We start from the raw sequence: 20010 nt of genomic DNA on the forward strand, positions 1-20010 counted from the left end.
TCTAGGGACCTTGAAACGTTGAGAAATGTCAAAATTTTCAATTTGACAAATCGGACCCATTACAATAACTTCCTATGGGAAGTTAACAAGTCCCTTTTAGTGTTCGCTAATTATTCAAAAAAAAGAATCATTTAAGTTAGTATTCCTGTATTTCATATTTTTTAGCGCAAGGGATGATACGTACCTCAGTGACACCTCATATCACGAACTCATCTCATGTAAATCTGATAATCGAGGATTAATGGGTTAAAAAATTAGTCGGGTTACAAATAAACTTGACATATGAAATAACCTGCTTCAAAAATAAAAATAGTTACAAAATAACATTATTTATAAAACTTCGCGGATTAAGAAATAACCTAGGTCCAAAAATATCATCCTCCAAAAATAACTTCGGTTACAAATCACACTAGGCTCGAAATTAAGCTGGGTTAAAAAATAACCTTTGGTATAAAATAACCTAGATTAAAAATTACTTGGGTAAAAAAATAACCTGGGTTACAAATCAACCTACGCCAAAAAATAGCAAGGGGTAAAAAGTAACCTAGGTTAAATAATAACCTCCATCGGTTAAAAAATAATCTAGTTTATCCACATCCGACTAAATTTTGAATTAATCCACAATTGAACTACGATGTGTAGCTTTAACTTAAAAAAAAAAGTTTTCGGATGATTTCCAAAAATGTGTAGGTACTTTTTTTATATCACCCACCCCCTAAATTTGATTCAATCCAAAATATGGTACATTTTTAGGAAGAGCTAAACCGTAGAAATGAAGCAATGCTAGAGAAGTATAATCCAAGGTTTACTAGGTAAAAGAAAAAAATATTGCAAAAGTAATAAACTGAACTGAATCATTTGTTGTGGAACTTACACCAGCACTTTTGGTGCAAACCGATATTGCACTTAGCGCACATTTTTCGCGTACGTTGGTGACAGAATCCACAACATCGCTGGGAACAGTCAATTTCTGAGTGGTCTTCGGCTGCACCTGCTGATCTCACCTCAAATGGCACTCTTATCTGGATTGGAACTCCACAAGCAGAATCAAGGGTTGGAGGCCTACCATATTTTTGCAAGTAAACAGTAGCGATATTTCTTCGAAAATCACAGTAGGTCCAGTTGTTTTCTTTTTGCCTTTTGATAAGCCATGTATTTCGGCAAGCAGCATCTATACCAAAAAGCAAACTTGCCACGAGGACCTACTCTCATGGAGTCAACATTTTCGTCAAAACAGTCAACTCCACCCTATACTTATTGTACATCTTGATAGAAGCTGGACAATCTACTTGAATTTTCGATCGCTTTTTATTTATGAAACCAATCCGATTGACTTTGATGATGGGATTCCAATAATGACAGTTAGATGCGATGGTGACGACACTGTTATCATGCCACTTAGCTGCAATAATTTCCGAAGACATTTGATGACATAGCTCACCTCTAGGCTTTTTTCTCATCCCCTTTGAACTTGGCAGCTTGCAATTTTCTAGGCGGTTTTCTCGAACAATACCAGTTCCTCCAACATTTTGATCCCGCAAATACTTTAGTAATGGAAAGCCAGTAAAAAAAATTATCAAAGTACAAGTTGTAAGGTCCAAATTCTGGCGTTAATCTAGAATGGAGTTCCAAAATAACTTCAGCTCCTAGGCACAGACGCACCTTGATAAAGCTCACAACTTACTAAGTATCCATGGCGAGTTGCTGCTGACCAAAGCTTGTAACCAAACCTTATTGGCTTTCCGTGGATGTGCTGCTTTGTACCGTGTCTGCCGAAGTAAGGCACTATAGTCTCATCAATAGAAGTATGTGAAGAACCAGCTTTTTCGAAATGAGCTTTGAAGTTTGTGTTCAGTTTCGTAAAATACTCGCGAACTTTAGCAAATTTATCGTTGGGCGATAAAGTCGTACTATCACAGAGATGAACAAATTGCTGAATTTCGAAAAATATATTTCGTCTCATGCTGGAAGCTACAAGCTCGTTGTGGGTGTCACTTTTTACTTGCCAGAACATTCTCATATACTTTGGCGTCAAGTATCCTGTCAGAAGCAATATTGCAATATACACTCTAATTTCTTGAGTTGCAACATTTAGGGTGTGATTTCTCTGCAAAGCGTACAAATTGCTGATATCTGCAATAAATTGAAAATTTCGTCACTATACAGCAGTTCGAAGCACTCAATGGCAGTCACGTTTTGCTGAAAGTTTGTAAAGACTTCTTCATCACAATCCCCTTTTCCACAAGTAGTAAAAGAAGTGCTGATGTACCATTTGCTAATTGTGTTTTCTTTTTTCTTTTTTTCGGTGCTGGAGCTGATACATCTACATTGTCTTCTTCTATGTCCAGAAACAGAACGTCTGCTTTGTCGCTCTACTTGTGACCGAAGCGACTAGGAAGATGCAGAATATTAGCATCGTTTTCATCTCCACTGTCTTCGTCTGTCACCGCCTAATCATTCGGTGTAAATAAAATTACATCACCGTGGTCCTACGGAAAGCAAATCCTCGAGAACTTCATCTAAAGTTAACCTGTAAGACGTACAATAGCTCTAAAATCCCATCATAATCAACGCTTCAATAATTGTTTTAATTGTTAACACAATGCCCAATGTCACCTACAGGTGACACCTAACATTTTCACCGTTATATTTATGTTAAACATGTGTCACCTACAGTACAGCTGACACTGGGAATTGAAGTCTATATGACATCTGTTCAATTATTCTTATAAGAGCATTGGTTAAAATGGTCCAGTCGACAATTGGGAATTATAATTAATAGGTCCGTATTTGCTTTGTTTATTTCACGAACTGTCACTTTTTGGACACGTTTGGATTATCGTTTTTTAATAAAAGCCAATTAGCAAATTTATGAGTTAGGTTTAAAATTCTGCACACCATCAGTAAAAGTCTAAATATTTTACAATTTGCTAACTAGTAAATTGTTAAGGTTGTTTTAAATTCTGCGCCAAGTTTTTGTTTTTATTTTTACTGCGATCATTTTAATATAGTTTAAAGGATGTTATTATACCCAACTTTTTTGAACTGTCAAACGTAAACGAATATCATAGCAGTGAATAAATAATTCGTTCAAAAACCATCCACGAATTAAAAACAATTAATAAAAAGAGGCTGGGATGCGACCCACACTGATAACTTCCCATCCCGTCTGTCGATTTCTCTTGCTTAAAAGTTTGTCTATATGTATTTTTACCAAATTTGCGCATTATTTTTTGTAGATTTTATTTTATATGAAAAAAAACAGACTGTTGGATTTTTATATAAAAATTACTGAATATTGAAAACAATATTTTCTCTGAAATAAAATAAGTTTGAAGCCAATATTTTTAATTTTTGAAAAGTTATTTGAGCCGAAAGTAAATTTTTACCAAGTTTTAGTATTGTTTTTTTTTTTAGAGTTTTATTTTTTGTAAAAAAACTGTCAATTCGAATTTTTTAAAAATTTTACCAACTGTTAAAAACAATATTTCTTATAAGATAAAACTAGTTTGAAGCCAATATTTGAAACTTTTGAAGAGATATTTGAGTCGAAAATCATTTTTTACGAACTTTTGTTAATTTTTTTTTCGGTTTTTAATTTTTTGTACAAAAACTGTCAAATCGATTTTTTTCAAACTTAAACTAAATGTTGACAACAAGATGTTTTGAAAGATAAAAGTAAATTAAAGCCAATATCTTAGAGTTTTGAAAAGATGTTTGAGTCGAAAATCAATTTTTACCAACTTTTATAAATTTTTTTTTTAGGTTTTTATTTTTTGTAAAAAAACTATCAATTCGATTTTTTTCAAACTATAACTGAATGTTGACAACAAAATGTTTTGAAAGATAAAAGTAAATTAAAGCCAATAACTCAAAGTTTTGAAAAGAAATTTGAGTCGAAAATCATTTTTTACGAACTTTTGTTAATTTTTTTTTCGGTTTTTAATTTTTTGTACAAAAACTGTCAAATCGATTTTTTTCAAACTTTAACTGAATGTTGACAACAAGATTTTTTGAAAGATAAAAGTAAATTAAAGCCAATATCTTAGAGTTTTGAAAAGATGTTTGAGTCGAAAATCAATTTTTACCAACTTTTATACATTTTTTTTTTAGGTTTTTATTTTTTGTAAAAAAAACTGTCAATTAGATTTTTCTCAAAATTTTATCAGATATCAAAAACATTATTTTTCGTTGCACAAAATTGTTTTAGAGATGAAATCATATTTAAGTCGTAAAATTTTGGAGGTGACAAATTTTTTTTTCACTTTTATTGATTTATAAAAAAAACCGTTATATTGATTTTTTTCAAAAAATATACCTGTTTTGTGTCACGTTACAATACATTATATAAAATTTAATTCAAGTCTCAAGCGTTTTTGGTTCGTAAGATATTTAGGGTTAACCAAAATTTTCACCTTTTTTTCAAACTGCTATGGTAAAAAAAACCACCCACGCAATTTTCTTGAGAGCCCTTTCTGCATCTTTCTGCCTTATTATCTGTGTAACAAAATTTATTTGAAGTCGATATCTCTTCTGGTTCTTGAGCTATGGACGACGAAAAAAAGGTCGCGAACGTACGGACGTACGGACGTACGGACGTACAAACGTACGTACACACGCACGCACAGACATCTTTCTAAAAATCTTTTATTTCGACTCTAGGGACCTTGAAACGTCGAGAAATGTCAAAATTTTCAATTTGACAAATCGGACCCATTACAATAACTTCCTATGGGAAGTTAATAATTGTACCCGTTCCATTCCTTTTTACAATATCAAAAAACATCAATTTATTTAGTTTTAAATAATACTCCCTTTTCTTTAAGCATCCATTTACTACTATCTTCGAACTGTCAAATTTATAACCACAATTTATATTCTACGTTCCACATTCCAATTGGATTGAATTAATGGTTAAATTGGACTTTAATAAGAATTCTTATTTTGATATTCTATATTCTATATTCTAATCAACAGAAACGAAAATAAAAATGTATTCTCTATTATTTTCCAAAATTCGTTTTGTAAAGTGTGAGTGAGAATTAATTATGAGACGTCAAAATAATTCACAGTGTATGTATTGAACAATTACTTTTGCTATGGCAGTTTACAATTGCCAGCAGCTGTCAAAATGTTACGACCACAATATGGCATTACTTTATCTTAAGTGCCCCATTAGACGCATTGCTTCTACTGTCAAAAAATCAATTCGTGTTGTAGAAACGGTATTATTTTTGTGATGGGGTTTCTGGTTTGGTGCATTTTTAAAGTGAAGAATAATGGAAAAAAGAAAATTATTAGCATTAATGATCATTACAGAGTGTATTAAAAATGAAGAAGAAGAAAGTGTTAAAAAACGTAGAATTTGGACAAAGAATTGGTTAAAAAATAAAAAAAAATTCAAATGAAAGACTAGTAAGATTTATGAAAATAAGTGCACCAATTGACTTTGCAAATTTTTCGAGAATGAATGTGAAAGCTTTTGATGAACTCTTACTTCAAATAACTCCGTTGATCAAAAGAGAAGACACTTTTATGAGGGACGCAATATCGCCAGAAACGCGACTCTCCATAACCCTCAGATACCTTGCAAAGGGTAACGATTTCGAATATCTAAAGTTTTTTTATGCAGTTTCGCCACAAGCAATAGGAAAAATTGTTATTGAAACATGTGAATCCATAGTATGTATATGTGTTAAGGGAATACATAAAGGTACGTTTTTTCTTGTTTACGCTTAGATATTATAAATCCCTAGCCTTATATTTGTGTTTCTTTTAGCTACCCCAAACAGCTGATGATTGGAAAATAGAATCCGAAAAATTCTTTAATGTGAGTGGATTTCCACATTGTCTTTTGGCAATTGATGGGAAATACGGAAGCCACCGAATTCAGGTTCCTTTTACTTCAATTACAAGAAGACTTTTAGCATCGTTTTAATGGCAATTGTTAATGCTAAAAGTGAATTTTTGATGGTGGATGTTGGAAAAAATGGCCGAAACTCCGATGCTGGAGTTTTTGGGCACACAAAATTTTCAAAAATGTTAGAAAGCGGTTCGCTCCATTTGGCAGATGCTGAAGAACTTGTCACGGGTGAAGAAAAGTTGCCGTATGTATTCGTGGCAGACGATGCTTTCCCATTAAAAGAACATATAATGAAGCCGTATTCAGGTACATAATTATCACCGCAAGAGCTGAATTTCAACAAATGCCTTAGCTCATCAAGAGTTCGTGTAGAAAACGCTTTTGGTATTCTTGCTCACCGTTTCCAAGTTTTGCTAAAGCCCATTAACTTGCGACCCGAAAAAGTGACAAAGATAGTCTTGGCTTATTGTTTTCTCCACAACTTTTTAAAACGAAAGAATGGACCAGTTTATGAAGCTTTATCGTCCAACAGTCCAACAAAGACGTTCTAATAGGTCTGGAACTTACCACATCAAGAAATGCTACGACTATCGCCAAAAACATCCGCAACAAATTATGCACGTATACAAACTCAAATATATCAAACATTTAATTCAATTTATTCATTTCTTATTAATAATAAAAAAAAAACAAAAGTGTAGATAACAAAAAAATCATTAACAAAATTCTCTGTCTTCAAAAAGTTCCGATATGCTGGAATATTCGCCTTCTTTGTTTTGGGTTAATGAATCCTGAATATTGTTTTCTATTCGTTCTTGAGTTCTCATGGAGTTTTGATCTAAAATCAAAAATTTTCTGGGAACAACTTTTTGAATTCCTTGTTGGGTCAAATGGACATATTTTTGTGGTAATGAACTGCATGGAGGTGATCATGTGGAAACTGATGGTTGGATTAACGTTGATTGATGGTATTGTGTTGGTGATGAACTGGACATAAAAGATATGGAAATGGGTGGCGATGGTGAAAAATGTTTGTAGCTATTTGTAGTTCTTGATGACGATGTCATTGATGGTGATACAATAGAATGCAATGTTAGTTGTTTAAGTTCACCAAGAATGAGAATTTCTTCAATGCTTTTTTTGCATAAAGCCTTTGCTCAGGGTCAAGTTTCCTGAAGGAACATGCCCAGGACTTTGCATGGATAATTGCATCATCTTCATCGTCATTTTTGTTCATCGACTCAAGTTGGGCGCAGGCTTGTTGCAGAAAATCTTGTTTCGGATTGTTCTTTCTGCGTTAAGGCCGAATTTCCTAAAACAAATTTAAATTTGAAAAAAAATCTTAACTTACAAATATTTACCTTTAACGCTTCAACATCGAAATCTACTGTTGAGACGCTTTCGAAAGCCTCTTCTTGGTCTCGAAGAAAATCCAATTCGTAAAAATACCATAACGAGGGAATATAAACATCTTCTCCCCCAGCACCAGATTTTAGGGAATCGGCTACTTTTTTCAGCTCCCGACGGTAGCACGTTCTGATGTTAGTTATTTTGTTTTTAATGGCCATGGTACCGTCAGGGTCAATTTCTTTATACTTCTCTAAAATTAAATCCCATGCCTGGTTTTTCTTCATTTTATTTCTATATTCGGTGCTTTTTATTTTCCAAATAGCTGGATGATTTTGAATTATTTTGAAAATTTCTTTCCCAATATTCGTGTTCGCGTTGGGAGTCATTTTTAGCAATAGATCAACTTGCTTTAAGTTTAAATTCAAAAATTCGACTGACGCTGTTTTGACAGCAAATCAACCAACTCGTCCAAATACAGTTCAATTCAGTTGAAGGACTTTACATTCAACTTCAAAAAAATCAAAATCTTTTGATTTTTCTTCAACCAACCATTCAACTGTCAAATCGATGAAATGACAACGACACACACAGGTTGATTTACATTTGATTTGATTCAGTTGACAATTGAGTTGAATGTATTTTAAGCCCTCGTTTATATCCATGCAAATATTTAGTTGAACTCATGCAAGTACTTCAAAGAAATGTGTTAATTATTTTTCAAATTAATCGCAAATCTTGATGTATTCAATTATTGAAAAGTCACAATACATTTGACTTTTGTATTTTATGTGCTGTGTGCATGAAATATGTAAAATAGATAATACAATTAATCGGAAACAATTTTCATATTGATTTCCCATGAGATATTGGTTTTACTACACTAGTAAGTGCAGCCTAACCATAAATGCTTCATTATTTGACAGCCACTGTCTATGGTCTTGAGTTGACATATTGCATATAATATGTCTTATGGAATAGTGTTGGCTGCTCAAGTGTGAGATTAATATCTAACAACAGACTTATTGCCCCTAAGATAATAATTGATTGCAGTTTAGCTTTGCGGTGTTGAAAGTACCACTATAACCGATAGACAAAAGCCATATGTGCATAAGGTATAGTCTGCATATTCCATTCAGAGTATCTTCAAAATTCTGTCGGTGTCATATCTCATATGTCAATCGTCTTAAGCATGAAGTTTAATTATCTACCTGTTTAATCATCATTGAACAAACAAAAACCGAATGTTGCACCACCTGGTAGAGCTACGGTATTTACCTAGGTTTGTTCAGTTCAGTTAAAGAACGAACTTAATACAGAGACCGTTTATTATTGAAAACACCTGTCACTTTGTTGTCATTTTTTTTCTAATGATGATTTATGCAAAATAATGCCGCTAGGGTGCATCGTGCATGCCTCATAATTCTCTCTATATTTCCATTCCCATGGCTGCAACTTTGAAAATGCAAAATCAAGTGCACATTGGGAAGGAAACTTTGTATACACGAGTATAGTTTAATGTGCCATCGGCAAAATTTTGTATTCAAATCGCGTTCAATTTGATTTCATTGATGGAAAAAGAGTTCCGTTCGCTTCGCTTCGGTTTGGTTCGGTTCTGTTTTGAGTTTGTTGGATGGTTGACGGGATTGGCTCGCCGCCGTTCGGCTGCCATGGCTTTTAACAATATTCATTTAATATTCTGTTTAGAGGAATAGGGTCAATAGGTATTCATTAGTTAATATACTTACGTCAATATGCATGCATATAAAATAGAGATTGAAATTTGGAAAATATATAGAGGATTTTTGACAGCAAACTTTTAGAAATTGATAATCTGCTCTCCCATATGTCATTTAGAAAACGAATATAACATTGGGATTTCTGTATTTTGAATTCTTAAACGATTTGGAAATAATTATACATAAATGTTAATGAAATAATTATGCTTTATAATACTTAACATAATTCATGATATTGTTTATTTCATAGGATACTGGAAGTAAGGATAAGTTTATCATAAATTTATCATTTAATTTTATTTGAAATCGAATTAAACATTTGGACGTAATAAAGGACATAGTAAAAGAACGTGAGTTAACATACATATATAATATTTAATTTTCAATTTGATTTTCAACATGATAAGTGATTGTTAATTTATTTGATTCCGATTCCACACGAAAGAGTTACGGGCTTATCTCCAGCAAGATTACATGACCCATTAGCACAGTTGAACCTTTGTCAACTCATCAAAATTGGTTTGAAGTGCTGAACTATGGATCAAATATTGCATCAAGTAAGTGACCAGTTGTTATATAACTATGGCCACGTTTTTTTGGCAACACATAAAGGGGTTTCCAATAGGGACGGGTTGATTTTGACAGTTCGTGGCGGCCATATTATCTCAAAAGACATTATCAGGGAAATTTACAGCACGTGAAAATGATAACACTTTTTTATCACAATGGGTGTTCTTTAGTAGCAAAGATACACACGTTGCTCCCTTTTTATTTGTCATTCTTCCAAATCGACTATTCAACGTTTGATAATCAAATCCACCGACGTTTGATGATCGAGTCCATTGACGCAGTGAACAATTAGCCAACATCTTAAAGTCAACGAAACGCAAGATTAGCCGAAAATATCGCTGTTGTTCGTGAAAGCGTGCAGCAGAATTAGAAGCAGTCTTTAAGAGAACTTAGCAGAACACAACATGGCAAATTTTGGGTCCACCCGGACAAAATGCAACTGGCCCAGTTGCTAAAAACATACAACCATACATAGCGTTGTAAATGCGTTAGATAAGTTTAGGTTTTAAATTTGTTTAAAAATCACTTTAGTGGTTAGGCTCATTTTTGGAGGAAATGGTGACAATATTCACGTGGTAGACATGTGCATTTAAAAGGCCATAAGCGTCCACAGATTTTTCTCAAAACCCACCCCTGACTATCAACTTCTACTCTCACCTCCCCGCGTTGAACATAGGGTACCTAGTACCTCAACTGGAAAGTTGATGGGGGCAGCAAACGAGAGAGTGGGGGAGAGGTGTTTCCACTAAGGAACCTCTTCTCATCCAGACGGCCCAGGCCTATAAAGAGCGGTTTATCCGGCTCCTCGTCCTTGAAGTTATGCATACAAAGGAACTGGCCCTCCAGGTTTGGGGTTGTGTCGTCGGGGTGACTTCCTGGCCACGTAAAAATACGTCAGTTGCGAAGCACCAACAAGCCTTGGATACGGACAAGTTTACTGTTGACAACCCAAGCAAACGAAGTAAGAACAACGAACTTTGGATCTGTACGTGGAATGTTAGATCCCTTAACAGACCACATGCAGCCGAACAATTAGCGAAAGCCCTACTACCGAGAACAAAGACAGCGCCTATTTCTGTGTGGATTTGTTGTTGGAACTAGACTCAGGCAAAAACTCTCGATTTTCAACAATGTGAGCGAGCGCTTCTCGACAATCCGCATCAAGGCTAAAATCGCCAACATAAGCCTAATATGCGCTCATGCCCCAATAGAGGAGAAAAATGAAGACACCAAAGACATATTCTTTGAGCTCTTGGGCAAGACTTATGAGCAGTGACCTGGCTATTGAAATTATCTTAGGAGATTTTAACGCCAAGCTAGAAGAGAAGATCTCTTTGGTGGCACAGTTACAGCTTGAACGGCAACACATCCGACAACGGATTCAGGGTGATTGATTTCGCTGCGGGGCGAGACGTTCTTGTACCTAGTACGCAGTTCACACATCTTAATATCCACAAGGGGACATGGAAATCTACTGATCTATTAACTGTCAACCAGATTGACCTCATTGCGATTGACGTACGACACTTCTCTAGTATACAGGATGTCCGAACTTTCCAAAATTGACTCGAACCACTACCTCGTTGTAGCCAGGGTACGGCTATGGATATCCCGGTCCAAGCCAAAACAAGGAAGTACTGTGAGAAGTATCGACGTTAGACGGCTACAATCACAAGAGACTGCCATGTCCTCTTTCGATCGAGTCTCTAGTCAAATCTTAAGGAGTCTCACATATGCTACCTGCATTAATCGTTGCAAACGTTCGTAGTTTAACAACGAATGCCGGCAAGCGCACGCAGCTAAACAAGAGCTGCTCCCGAGCTATACGAGCAGAAGAGGAGAGAGTAACACCGGCTTCTTAGATTGAGAAAAAGAGTGCACGAGAAGCGCGCGATCGAGGAGATAGAAGGATGTCACAACAGGAATGAGGTTCGTAAATTTTACCAAAAGGTCAAAAAAACCTCCCAAGGGTACAACCACGAACCGAAGCCTGTAAAGACGATCAGGGAAACATCGTAGTAGAACCGCAGTCGATGCTGAGAATATGGAAAGATCACTTCTCCAAATTATATAACGGCGATGACGAACCGAATTCCGCTGTAAGGGAGATAGAACCACTCAACCTCGGCGACGCAGATCAACAATTCCGCCTACCCAACCTTGACAAAGTGAAGATAGCTATATCTAAACTTAAGTCAAACAAAGCTGCTGGAGCTGATGGCATCGCTGCCGAACTATTCAAAGCAGCAGGCGATGACTTGGTAGGGAGCATGCACCAACTCATCTGCAAAATATGGTCGGAAGAAAGCATGCCCGATGAGTGGAATCTCAGCATAGTGTGCCCGATACATAAGAAAGGAGACCCTCTAAACTGCGCCAACTACAGAGGCATCAGTCTCCTCAACATTGAGTATAAGATCCTCTCTGCCGTATTATGTGAACCACTGAAGCCATTCGTCAACAACCTGATTGGTCCTTATCAGTGTGGCTTCAGACCAGGAAAGTCCACTATTGAACAAATATTCATATTACGGTAGATCTTGGAAAAAACCCAGGAGCTTCAAATCGATACCCACCATCTCTTTATCGATTTTAAAGCGTAAGACAGTGTCTATATGGAAGAGCTCTACAGAGCAATGTCTAGTTTTGGCATCCCTGTCAAACTTATCCGTTTGTGCAGAATGACGACGGAGAATGCACGCTGCTCTATCAAGGTCGGAAAAGATCTCACCGATGCATTTGATGTCAAAAAAAGTTTTAGACAAGGTGATGCACTATCATGCGACTTCTTCAACATCGTTCTGGAAAGAATTAAGCAGAACTCAACTGTCAACACTAGAGGCACAATCTTCCAAAGGTCCATCCAATTACTCGGATATGCAGATGATACTGACATAATTGGAAGGTCAAAGCGTGATGTCAGTGGAGCGTTTTTGAGCATTGCGACGGAAGCGAAGAAAATGGGTTAAGTGGTCAATGAGGGCAAGACCAAGTATATGTTGTCATCAAAAAAGGACACTGAACAACGACGTCTTGGACAAAACGTTATCATGGACAGCTATAACTTTGAAGTAGTAAAGGACTTTGTCAACCTAGGCACTGCTATTAACACAGACAACGACATCAGCGCTGAAATTAAACGAAGAATAACTCTTGCAAATCGCTGCTTCTTTGGACTTAGAAGGCAATTGAGAAGCAAAGTCCTCTCTCGAGCATGTAAAATCACCATCTATAAGACACTCATCATCCCGGTTCGCATCTATGGCGCTGAGGCCTGGACCCTGTCAAAGAAAGATGAGAACGTCTTAGGATGCTTCGAGAGAAAAATTCTTCGGCTGATTTTCGGTCCCGTACGCAAAGATGAAGAATGAAGGAGAAGATATAACGACGAACTGTACGGGTTGTACAGCGACACTGACCTGGTTAGCAGAATTAAAGTCCAATGGCTTAAACGGCTAGGTCATGTAGACCGAATGGACATCAACGCTCCAGCCCGGAAGGTCTTTGTATCCAATCTCGAGGGACGGCGCAGTAGAGGAAGACCGCGACTCAGGTGGCGCACCCAGGTGGGAGAGGACTTCAACCAACTTGGTGTGCAAAACTGGAGACGGATAGCTAGGGACCGAGCTGGCTGGAGACGCATGTTGGTTGGCCCCAGACTTAATCGCCACCTTAAGTAAGTAAGTATGTATAGGAAATCAAAATTATGACCATTTGCAATCCAGATTTCAAAAGAAGTTTATCAAATTATCTGACAAGGAATTTGCGGTTGTATGTCTCCTAAAATTGTATCTTGTAATTTAGAACTTGGTTGCCATTTATGACCACCTCCTAAATAAATAACATGGTCATCTTTTCTTGCAAACTGAAAACTGTTGGGATAAATCTAACAAAAAATATAGATGTGCAGATTTAATCTTAAATAAAAAATAAATCAATTTATTTTGCCTCATGGAATGTAAAATCCGGGGAAAATTGTGTTTTGACAGATGTAGATCAAAAACGAATTGATATATTTTGCCCATGGAAAACCCCATGTGATTGCGAAATTTTGTATCGTTTTTGTAATGAATTTTAATAATTTGAATGCATCGTTGAATCGTAAATCGTTCCAATTTTAGTAATGGCGTAGTTTAAAATATCAATGTTAGAAGATGATAGTTTCAAAAATGAAAAATAAGAAGTGTCATTAACAGTTTGACCCTTCCACTCTCTATTGGAAATATCTATCTTCAGTCGTCTCTGTCTTTCAAATGATAGTCTTTTCCTACATTTTACCAATTTAATAACTTAAATACCAAAAACTAGCTATTGCATGAATTAATTTGATTTTAAATTCAATTGGAAACATGACGCAATTGCGTTTACATTGTTACTGTCAGTAGAAGTATAAAATTAATTTAATTAACTTACCGTTAAATCTAAGAATTTTTAATTTAAAATTGTTTTATGTCATAAAGCAGCTGTTTCTCATTTTTATGATATATTTTCTGCGAATTTTATTTAACCTTTCATTCATTGAAGTCCCATTAAAATGTTTTAAAAGTGGGGTTTCATACGAAATATACGTTATGTAAGCAAAGTATATTTGTTTTCTTTAATATTTCGAATGGCCACTTAATTTTTTACAAGAAAAAATCAAAAATCGTATGATCGTAAAAATAAGAAGCTGACATACCTGTAATGTCATTTGCATTAGATCTGACAGTGAATTGTTTCGTTAAAAATCCAATTACAAAATCCAATGCGAAGGCTGCGCTGGAACGCTTGAAATTGGCTTCAATGACATTTTTATTATAGAAGTAATGTCAAAGAACCACTCCAAATCCCTACTCCAACCAACTAACTGTCATTTTCCACAAAACTGCATGTAAACATTGTAATTTCAAGATTACAAAAGTATCTTGTAGTTTTTACTTACCTCAAATGCATCTCAATCCGATAAAACCATGTCGACATTTCCTTAAAGAGTTAGAAAAAATTAAATTAATAAAATTAAATACCAATTTTGACATTTCACTAATTTAAAAGTGTCAAAAAAGCACACCAAATCCATTCAAAACTGTCTTTGAAATCAACATAACATAATATTCCGTCACCACTTTTGCAACACCAGCGCACTTAGTGCTAGTTCCAGTACTTACATCATTGTGGTATCAGCTTTAGGCAAATATTATAGCATATGCACAAACCATTGCCATAACGTAAATAGTACTAAATTTATTGCGTAACGTTACGTTATTTGCTCATTAGTAGCTCAGTTTTGACATTTGACACAACACAACAGTCAACAAGAACACGTCAGATTCAGAATAAAATTACAGTCACTAAATTCTTTTTATTTGTATTTCTTAATTCAATTAATTTTATTTAATCAAAACTGAGTAAAATCAAAATTAATTATTAAGAACGAAGTTTTAACAAAGCATCACCATTTAAAATGGTGTATATTGGAAGAGGTAAGCGAAAACAATCAAAATTAAAACATTTCATGGAATGACTCAATTTTCTCAAACCAAACAGATGGTCAGGTGCTGGAGCGTAGACCTTGGTCTATGGATCGAGTGTTCGGAATATTCATTAGTTTCTTCGGGTTCATAATGGCATTGTGAGTGCAAAGGCTTTATTTCAATGTTGACTCCAAGTTTCTCATAATTTCCTCATTTTAGTTTCCGAACATTATTAGCTCCACTTCTCGATGCCCAGAACAATGCCCAACGTAATTGGGGAAGTGGTGGTGGCGGTGGAGGAGGAGGAGGTGGTGGTGGACCTGGTGGTCCTGGACGTGGAAATGGGCCGAGACCAAATCGAAGAATAGGAAGAATTATGACGATTCCCGATTGTACTGTTCCTGGAGGTGGATGATCTCGGTAAAGTGTCCAAGACTCGTGCAGTGTGCTTCTAGTCACACTTCTTGGACACAGTTCACCAGCCTGCTATGGGATTCTTTAGCATTCATTGCTTGTATGACGAAATGTTTTTAAATCCTACATAGGAAGGAACATTTCTGAATCCATCATCCCATCCAGGAGGGTTTTTTCTTCTTTTTTTTTTCTTGAATTCTTTTCTTTATTTTTTCAAATTCGTTCAGTTGAGATCGAAGGTCTTCTTAGAAACAATTTAGTGATTATACGGGTTAGGTGTGAAAATGTACCTAAATTTTGAAATAAAACAATTATATTTTTGTGTATATGTATAAATCAAGTCTTGAATTCTTCAATCTAAAAAAACACTGTTGCGGTTTCAGTATGATGTCTTTGAAATTTCTGTCATGTGGTTAATCATTTTCTGTTTTCAAAATAGGACCAAGGACATTCTGAAAGTTTTCACACGAATTTAATTGATGATATGATACCAAATATGTAAGTTTAAAATTTCAGGAATGTTTCATCCTTACACTGCTTGCAAAGCCGACACGTACAAAAATATTATTTCAGTTTAAAACAATATCTAAAAGACATGACACGTTTCTGGAACAGTTTAGTTGATTTTGATTTATCTATTTGTTCCATAAGCTCAAAGTTGTTGCCTTTTTAATGTATATTTACATGATTCCGGGAACTGTAGGAACTAAATTCAATAAAAGGAAGGAATTTTAATTGTATTTTGTCATTTCATCGGAACATATTTATATTTGTGTACATAAACTCGATTATTTGCTTTAGAAAACAGAACTGACATCGTTTATAGGCTTTTATTTCTAATTCTTCTATAATTGATAAGTTTTAATTAAAAGTAAACAAAAAGCAGATAAAAGAAATGTGTGAAGGAATTACTTTTTAATTAAAAAAATATGTGCACCTAATTGCTTGGGTTTTTTACGGACATTTTGTTAACAAATATTGGAATAGATTCCATGATAATATTTAAAATACTGAGAATACAAAAATGAACAGTTTTCAAAATTGAAGAATCTTATACATTTGCAAATATTGAAACAACTAAAAATTTAAAGTTCCTTGATCTAAGTTAACACGATAAGATGTTAATCAATTTTCTATCAAAAAAGACAACTGTCAGACAAAAATTGGCAACAAACCGTTTGGACAATTTTGAAATCGTTTGAAATCTTTTAAATACCCAATTTTTGTAATTATTTGGACTCTTGTCCACTGTACGTTGGCGCCATTGAGATGGACGGCAACGTATGTAAAGCCAAATGGACAAACCTCAATACAAATTTCAATTTTAAAATTGACAAAATGTGTTTGAATAAAGTGATTGACTATCTGCCAACAATGGGCAGGTTCAGACAACATTAGGGACTTCATTTGTAGTAAACTGCATTCCCTGAACGTACATTTTGACCAAGACAACTAGTTAGTTTTTCAACTGTCATAATCTTCAAACTTGAAACTTTACTTCACTAACCTCTACGTTCAGTTTATTATGCAGCTTTCAGTTGAATTATAAAACATCATCAATTTATTGTCAATGTGACATAAATTCACTTTACTTGATACTTACTTACTTAAGGTCGCTATAGTCCTTTGTGAACTAGGGCCTCACCCAACAAACTTCTCCATCTAGCTCGGTCCCTAGCTAGAAGTCTCCAGTTTCGCGCTCCAAGTTGGGTGAGGTCACTTTCCACTTCTTCTTTGTTTACAGCGGAGCCTAGGTAGACGAAGTCCTTGACTACCTCAAAGGTACGTCTGTCGATGGTGACGTTTTGACCAAGACGTCGGTGTTGTAGGTCCTTTCTTGACGATAGCATGTTCTTTGTTTTGCCCTCATTAACAGTAAAACCCATTTTTGGAGCCTCTGCCTCAATACTCACAAAAACCCCATTGACCATTGACTCTGAGTCCTTCCGATTATATCAATGTCGTCAGTATATTCTAGTAGTTGGACAGACTTTTGAAAGATAGTGCCTCTAGTGTAGACGATTGAGATCTGCACTATTCTTTACGATGTTAAAAAAATCGCATGACAGCGCATCACCTTGTCTAAAACCTTTTTTGACATCGAAAGGTTCTGTTAAGTTGTTCCCAACCTTTATGGAGCAGCGTGCATTCTCCATGGTCATCCTGCACAAACGGACGAGTTTGGCAGGGATGCCAAAAGTGGACAAGGCTCTATATAGCTCGTCCCTAGATGCTGTAATATGCGGCCTTGATATTGATGAAAAGATGGTGGGTGTCGATTTGGTATTCTTGGGTTTTTCCAGGATCTGTCGTAATGTGAATATTTGATCGACTGTAGACTTTCCTGGTCTAAAACCACACTGATAAGGACCTATCAGGTTGATGACGATGGGCTTTAGACGTTCACCTATAACGGCAGAGAAGATTTTATAGTCGATGTTAAGTAGACTGATTCCTCTATAGTTGGCGCAGTGTAGAAGGTCTATTTTTTTTCATGATCGGGCAAACAATACTGAAAGTACATTCATGGAGCATGCTTTCTTCCGACCATATCTTACAGATAAGTTGGTGCATGCTCCTAATCAACTTATCTCCAGCTTCTTTAAGGAGCTCGGCATTCAAGCCATCCGCTCCAGCGGCTTTATTAGACTTCAGCTTAGATATGGCAACCTTTACTTCGTCTAAGTCGGGAGGACGGGATTGTTGGCTTTCGTCGTCCATATGGAATTCAGTTCTTCGTCGCCGTTATACAGTCTGCAAAAGTGGTCCTTTCATATCCTCAGCATTGACTGCGGTTCCACTATGATGTTTCCACTTTCGTCTTTGCAGCCTTCGGTTCTAGATTTATGTACCTGTCAATTTCGTTTCACCTGTTCATAAAACTTTCGAACCTCATTCCTGCTCTTATACCTCTCAACATCTTCGACCGCACGCTTTTCATGCCCTCTCTTTTTCCTTCTGAGAAGTAGGTGTTCCTCTCGCCTCTTCTGCTCATAGAGCTCATGAGCAGCTCTCGTCCTTTTATGCAGCGCCGCTTTGCGTGCCTGTTGTTTGGCTGCATTAGCCTGCCGACATTCCTCATCAAACCAGGGGTTCCTTGTTTGTGGCTGCTTAAAATCCAGCACATCAGAGGCGGCTTCTCTGATTGCATCTTGGCAATGTTGCCACTGGTTTTCGATACATTGTGTTGGCGGCAGAGAACTTCGAAAGAGGTTTCTTGTAACTCGGTCGAAAAGGATTTGGCGATCTCTTGCGATTGTAGCCGTTTGACGTTGTACGTTCTCCCAGCACGTCCCTGTTTTGTCCTGGGTCTTGAAACCATAAATGCTACCTTGGTTACAACAAGGTAGTTGTCCGAGTCGATGTTAGCTCCTCGTAAAGTTCGTACATCCATGATTCTGAAAACGTGTCTTGCGTCGATTGCAATATGGTCAATCTGGAAATTTCCAAGTTCATTTGTGGATGTTGAGTTGTGGCTACCATGTTTTGCCCCGCAACAAAATCTATGAGAATGAATCCGTTGTCGGAAATGTTGTCGTGCAGGCTGTTTTTTCGGATTATTTAACCAAAGATGTCTTCCCTTCCTAGCTTGGCATTAAAATCGCCCAGGACAATTTTAGTACCGTAGCTAGGACACTGCTCATATGTTTTGTCTAAGAGCTCGAAAAACATATCATTGGTGTTGTCGTCTTTCTCTTCTGTGAGGGCGTGCGCGCTTATCAGGCTAATGTTGCCGAATTTAGCCTTGATGCGTATGGTCATGAGGCGCTCATTGATACACCTATAACTTAAGACTTCTTGCCTAAGTCTGGCTCCAATGACGAAGCCGCATCCAAATAAGCGCTGTTGGTTTTCGTGGTAGCAGTCACCATAGTAAATATCGCAGTTTTTCATCCTCTTTTTGCCCGGCCCATCCCATCGTATTTCCTGGATGGCGGTGATATCTGCTTTATATCGTTCTAGGGCCTCCGCTAATTCTTCGGCCGCACGTGGTCTGTTAAGGGATCTAACATTCCACGTGCATATCCGAAGTTCGTTGTCCTTAATTCGTCTGCGTAGGTTGTCAACAGTAAATCCGTCCGTATACGAGGCTTGTTGGTGCTTCTCAACTATGAGGCTTTTACGTGGCCAGAAATTGAAGGATGGGAAGCCGGATGAAACCGCTCCTTATAAGCTTAGGGTCCGAATAAGTCGAAGAAGCCCTATAAGGTGTTCACTAAGTAGTTCAACCGTACTGGAACTGGAGATGTGGAAACACCTCTCCCCCCTCTCTCGTTTGCTGCCTCCAACAACTTTCCAGTGGTTTTGGAAGCCAATCTCCAGTTGAGGTACTAGGCACCCGATGTTCACCACGGGGAGGTGAGATTAGGAGTTGTTAGACAGAGGTGGAAGCTTGTGTCCTCTTGAATGCACATGTCTACCATTTAAACATCACTTGACTTGATAGTTAGGGAGATTTTCTTGGCTAATTTTCCAGTAAACATTTCAATAAAGTTGCCTTAATTGGAAGGCAATTTTTTAGCAGCTCGCCAATCAGATACTAGAAACTTGCCTTACTTTCAAGTCCCTTATGTCGCCTGAAGCTGCCCAATTAAAGCAATAAGCCACAATTCAGGCGATATAAGGG

General features: G+C 36.5%; 2 protein-coding genes across 2 annotated transcripts; one reads left to right on the top strand and one right to left on the bottom strand.

Annotated features, from left to right (window-relative positions):
• Positions 1–1208: 1208 nt before the first annotated feature.
• On the bottom strand, positions 1209–7497 carry LOC129944766 (piggyBac transposable element-derived protein 2-like). The gene is made up of 3 exons (XM_056054430.1): positions 7225–7497; positions 1685–2107; positions 1209–1544 (listed from the first exon to the last, which is right to left on the bottom strand). Exons 1-3 carry the CDS (start codon positions 7495–7497, stop codon positions 1209–1211), a joined length of 1032 nt encoding a protein of 343 aa, XP_055910405.1.
• A 7294-nt stretch (positions 7498–14791) lies between these two features.
• LOC129945781 (glycine-rich selenoprotein-like) lies at positions 14792–15723 on the top strand. Its single transcript, XM_056055701.1, has 3 exons — positions 14792–14978; positions 15043–15127; positions 15189–15723. The coding sequence occupies exons 1-3, from the start codon at positions 14960–14962 to the stop codon at positions 15382–15384; spliced, it is 300 nt and encodes a 99-aa protein (XP_055911676.1). The 5' UTR covers positions 14792–14959; the 3' UTR covers positions 15385–15723.
• Positions 15724–20010: the final 4287 nt, after the last annotated feature.

Source organism: Eupeodes corollae, chromosome 2 (genome assembly GCF_945859685.1).
Source record: "Eupeodes corollae chromosome 2, idEupCoro1.1, whole genome shotgun sequence".
NCBI lineage: Eukaryota > Metazoa > Arthropoda > Insecta > Diptera > Syrphidae > Eupeodes > Eupeodes corollae.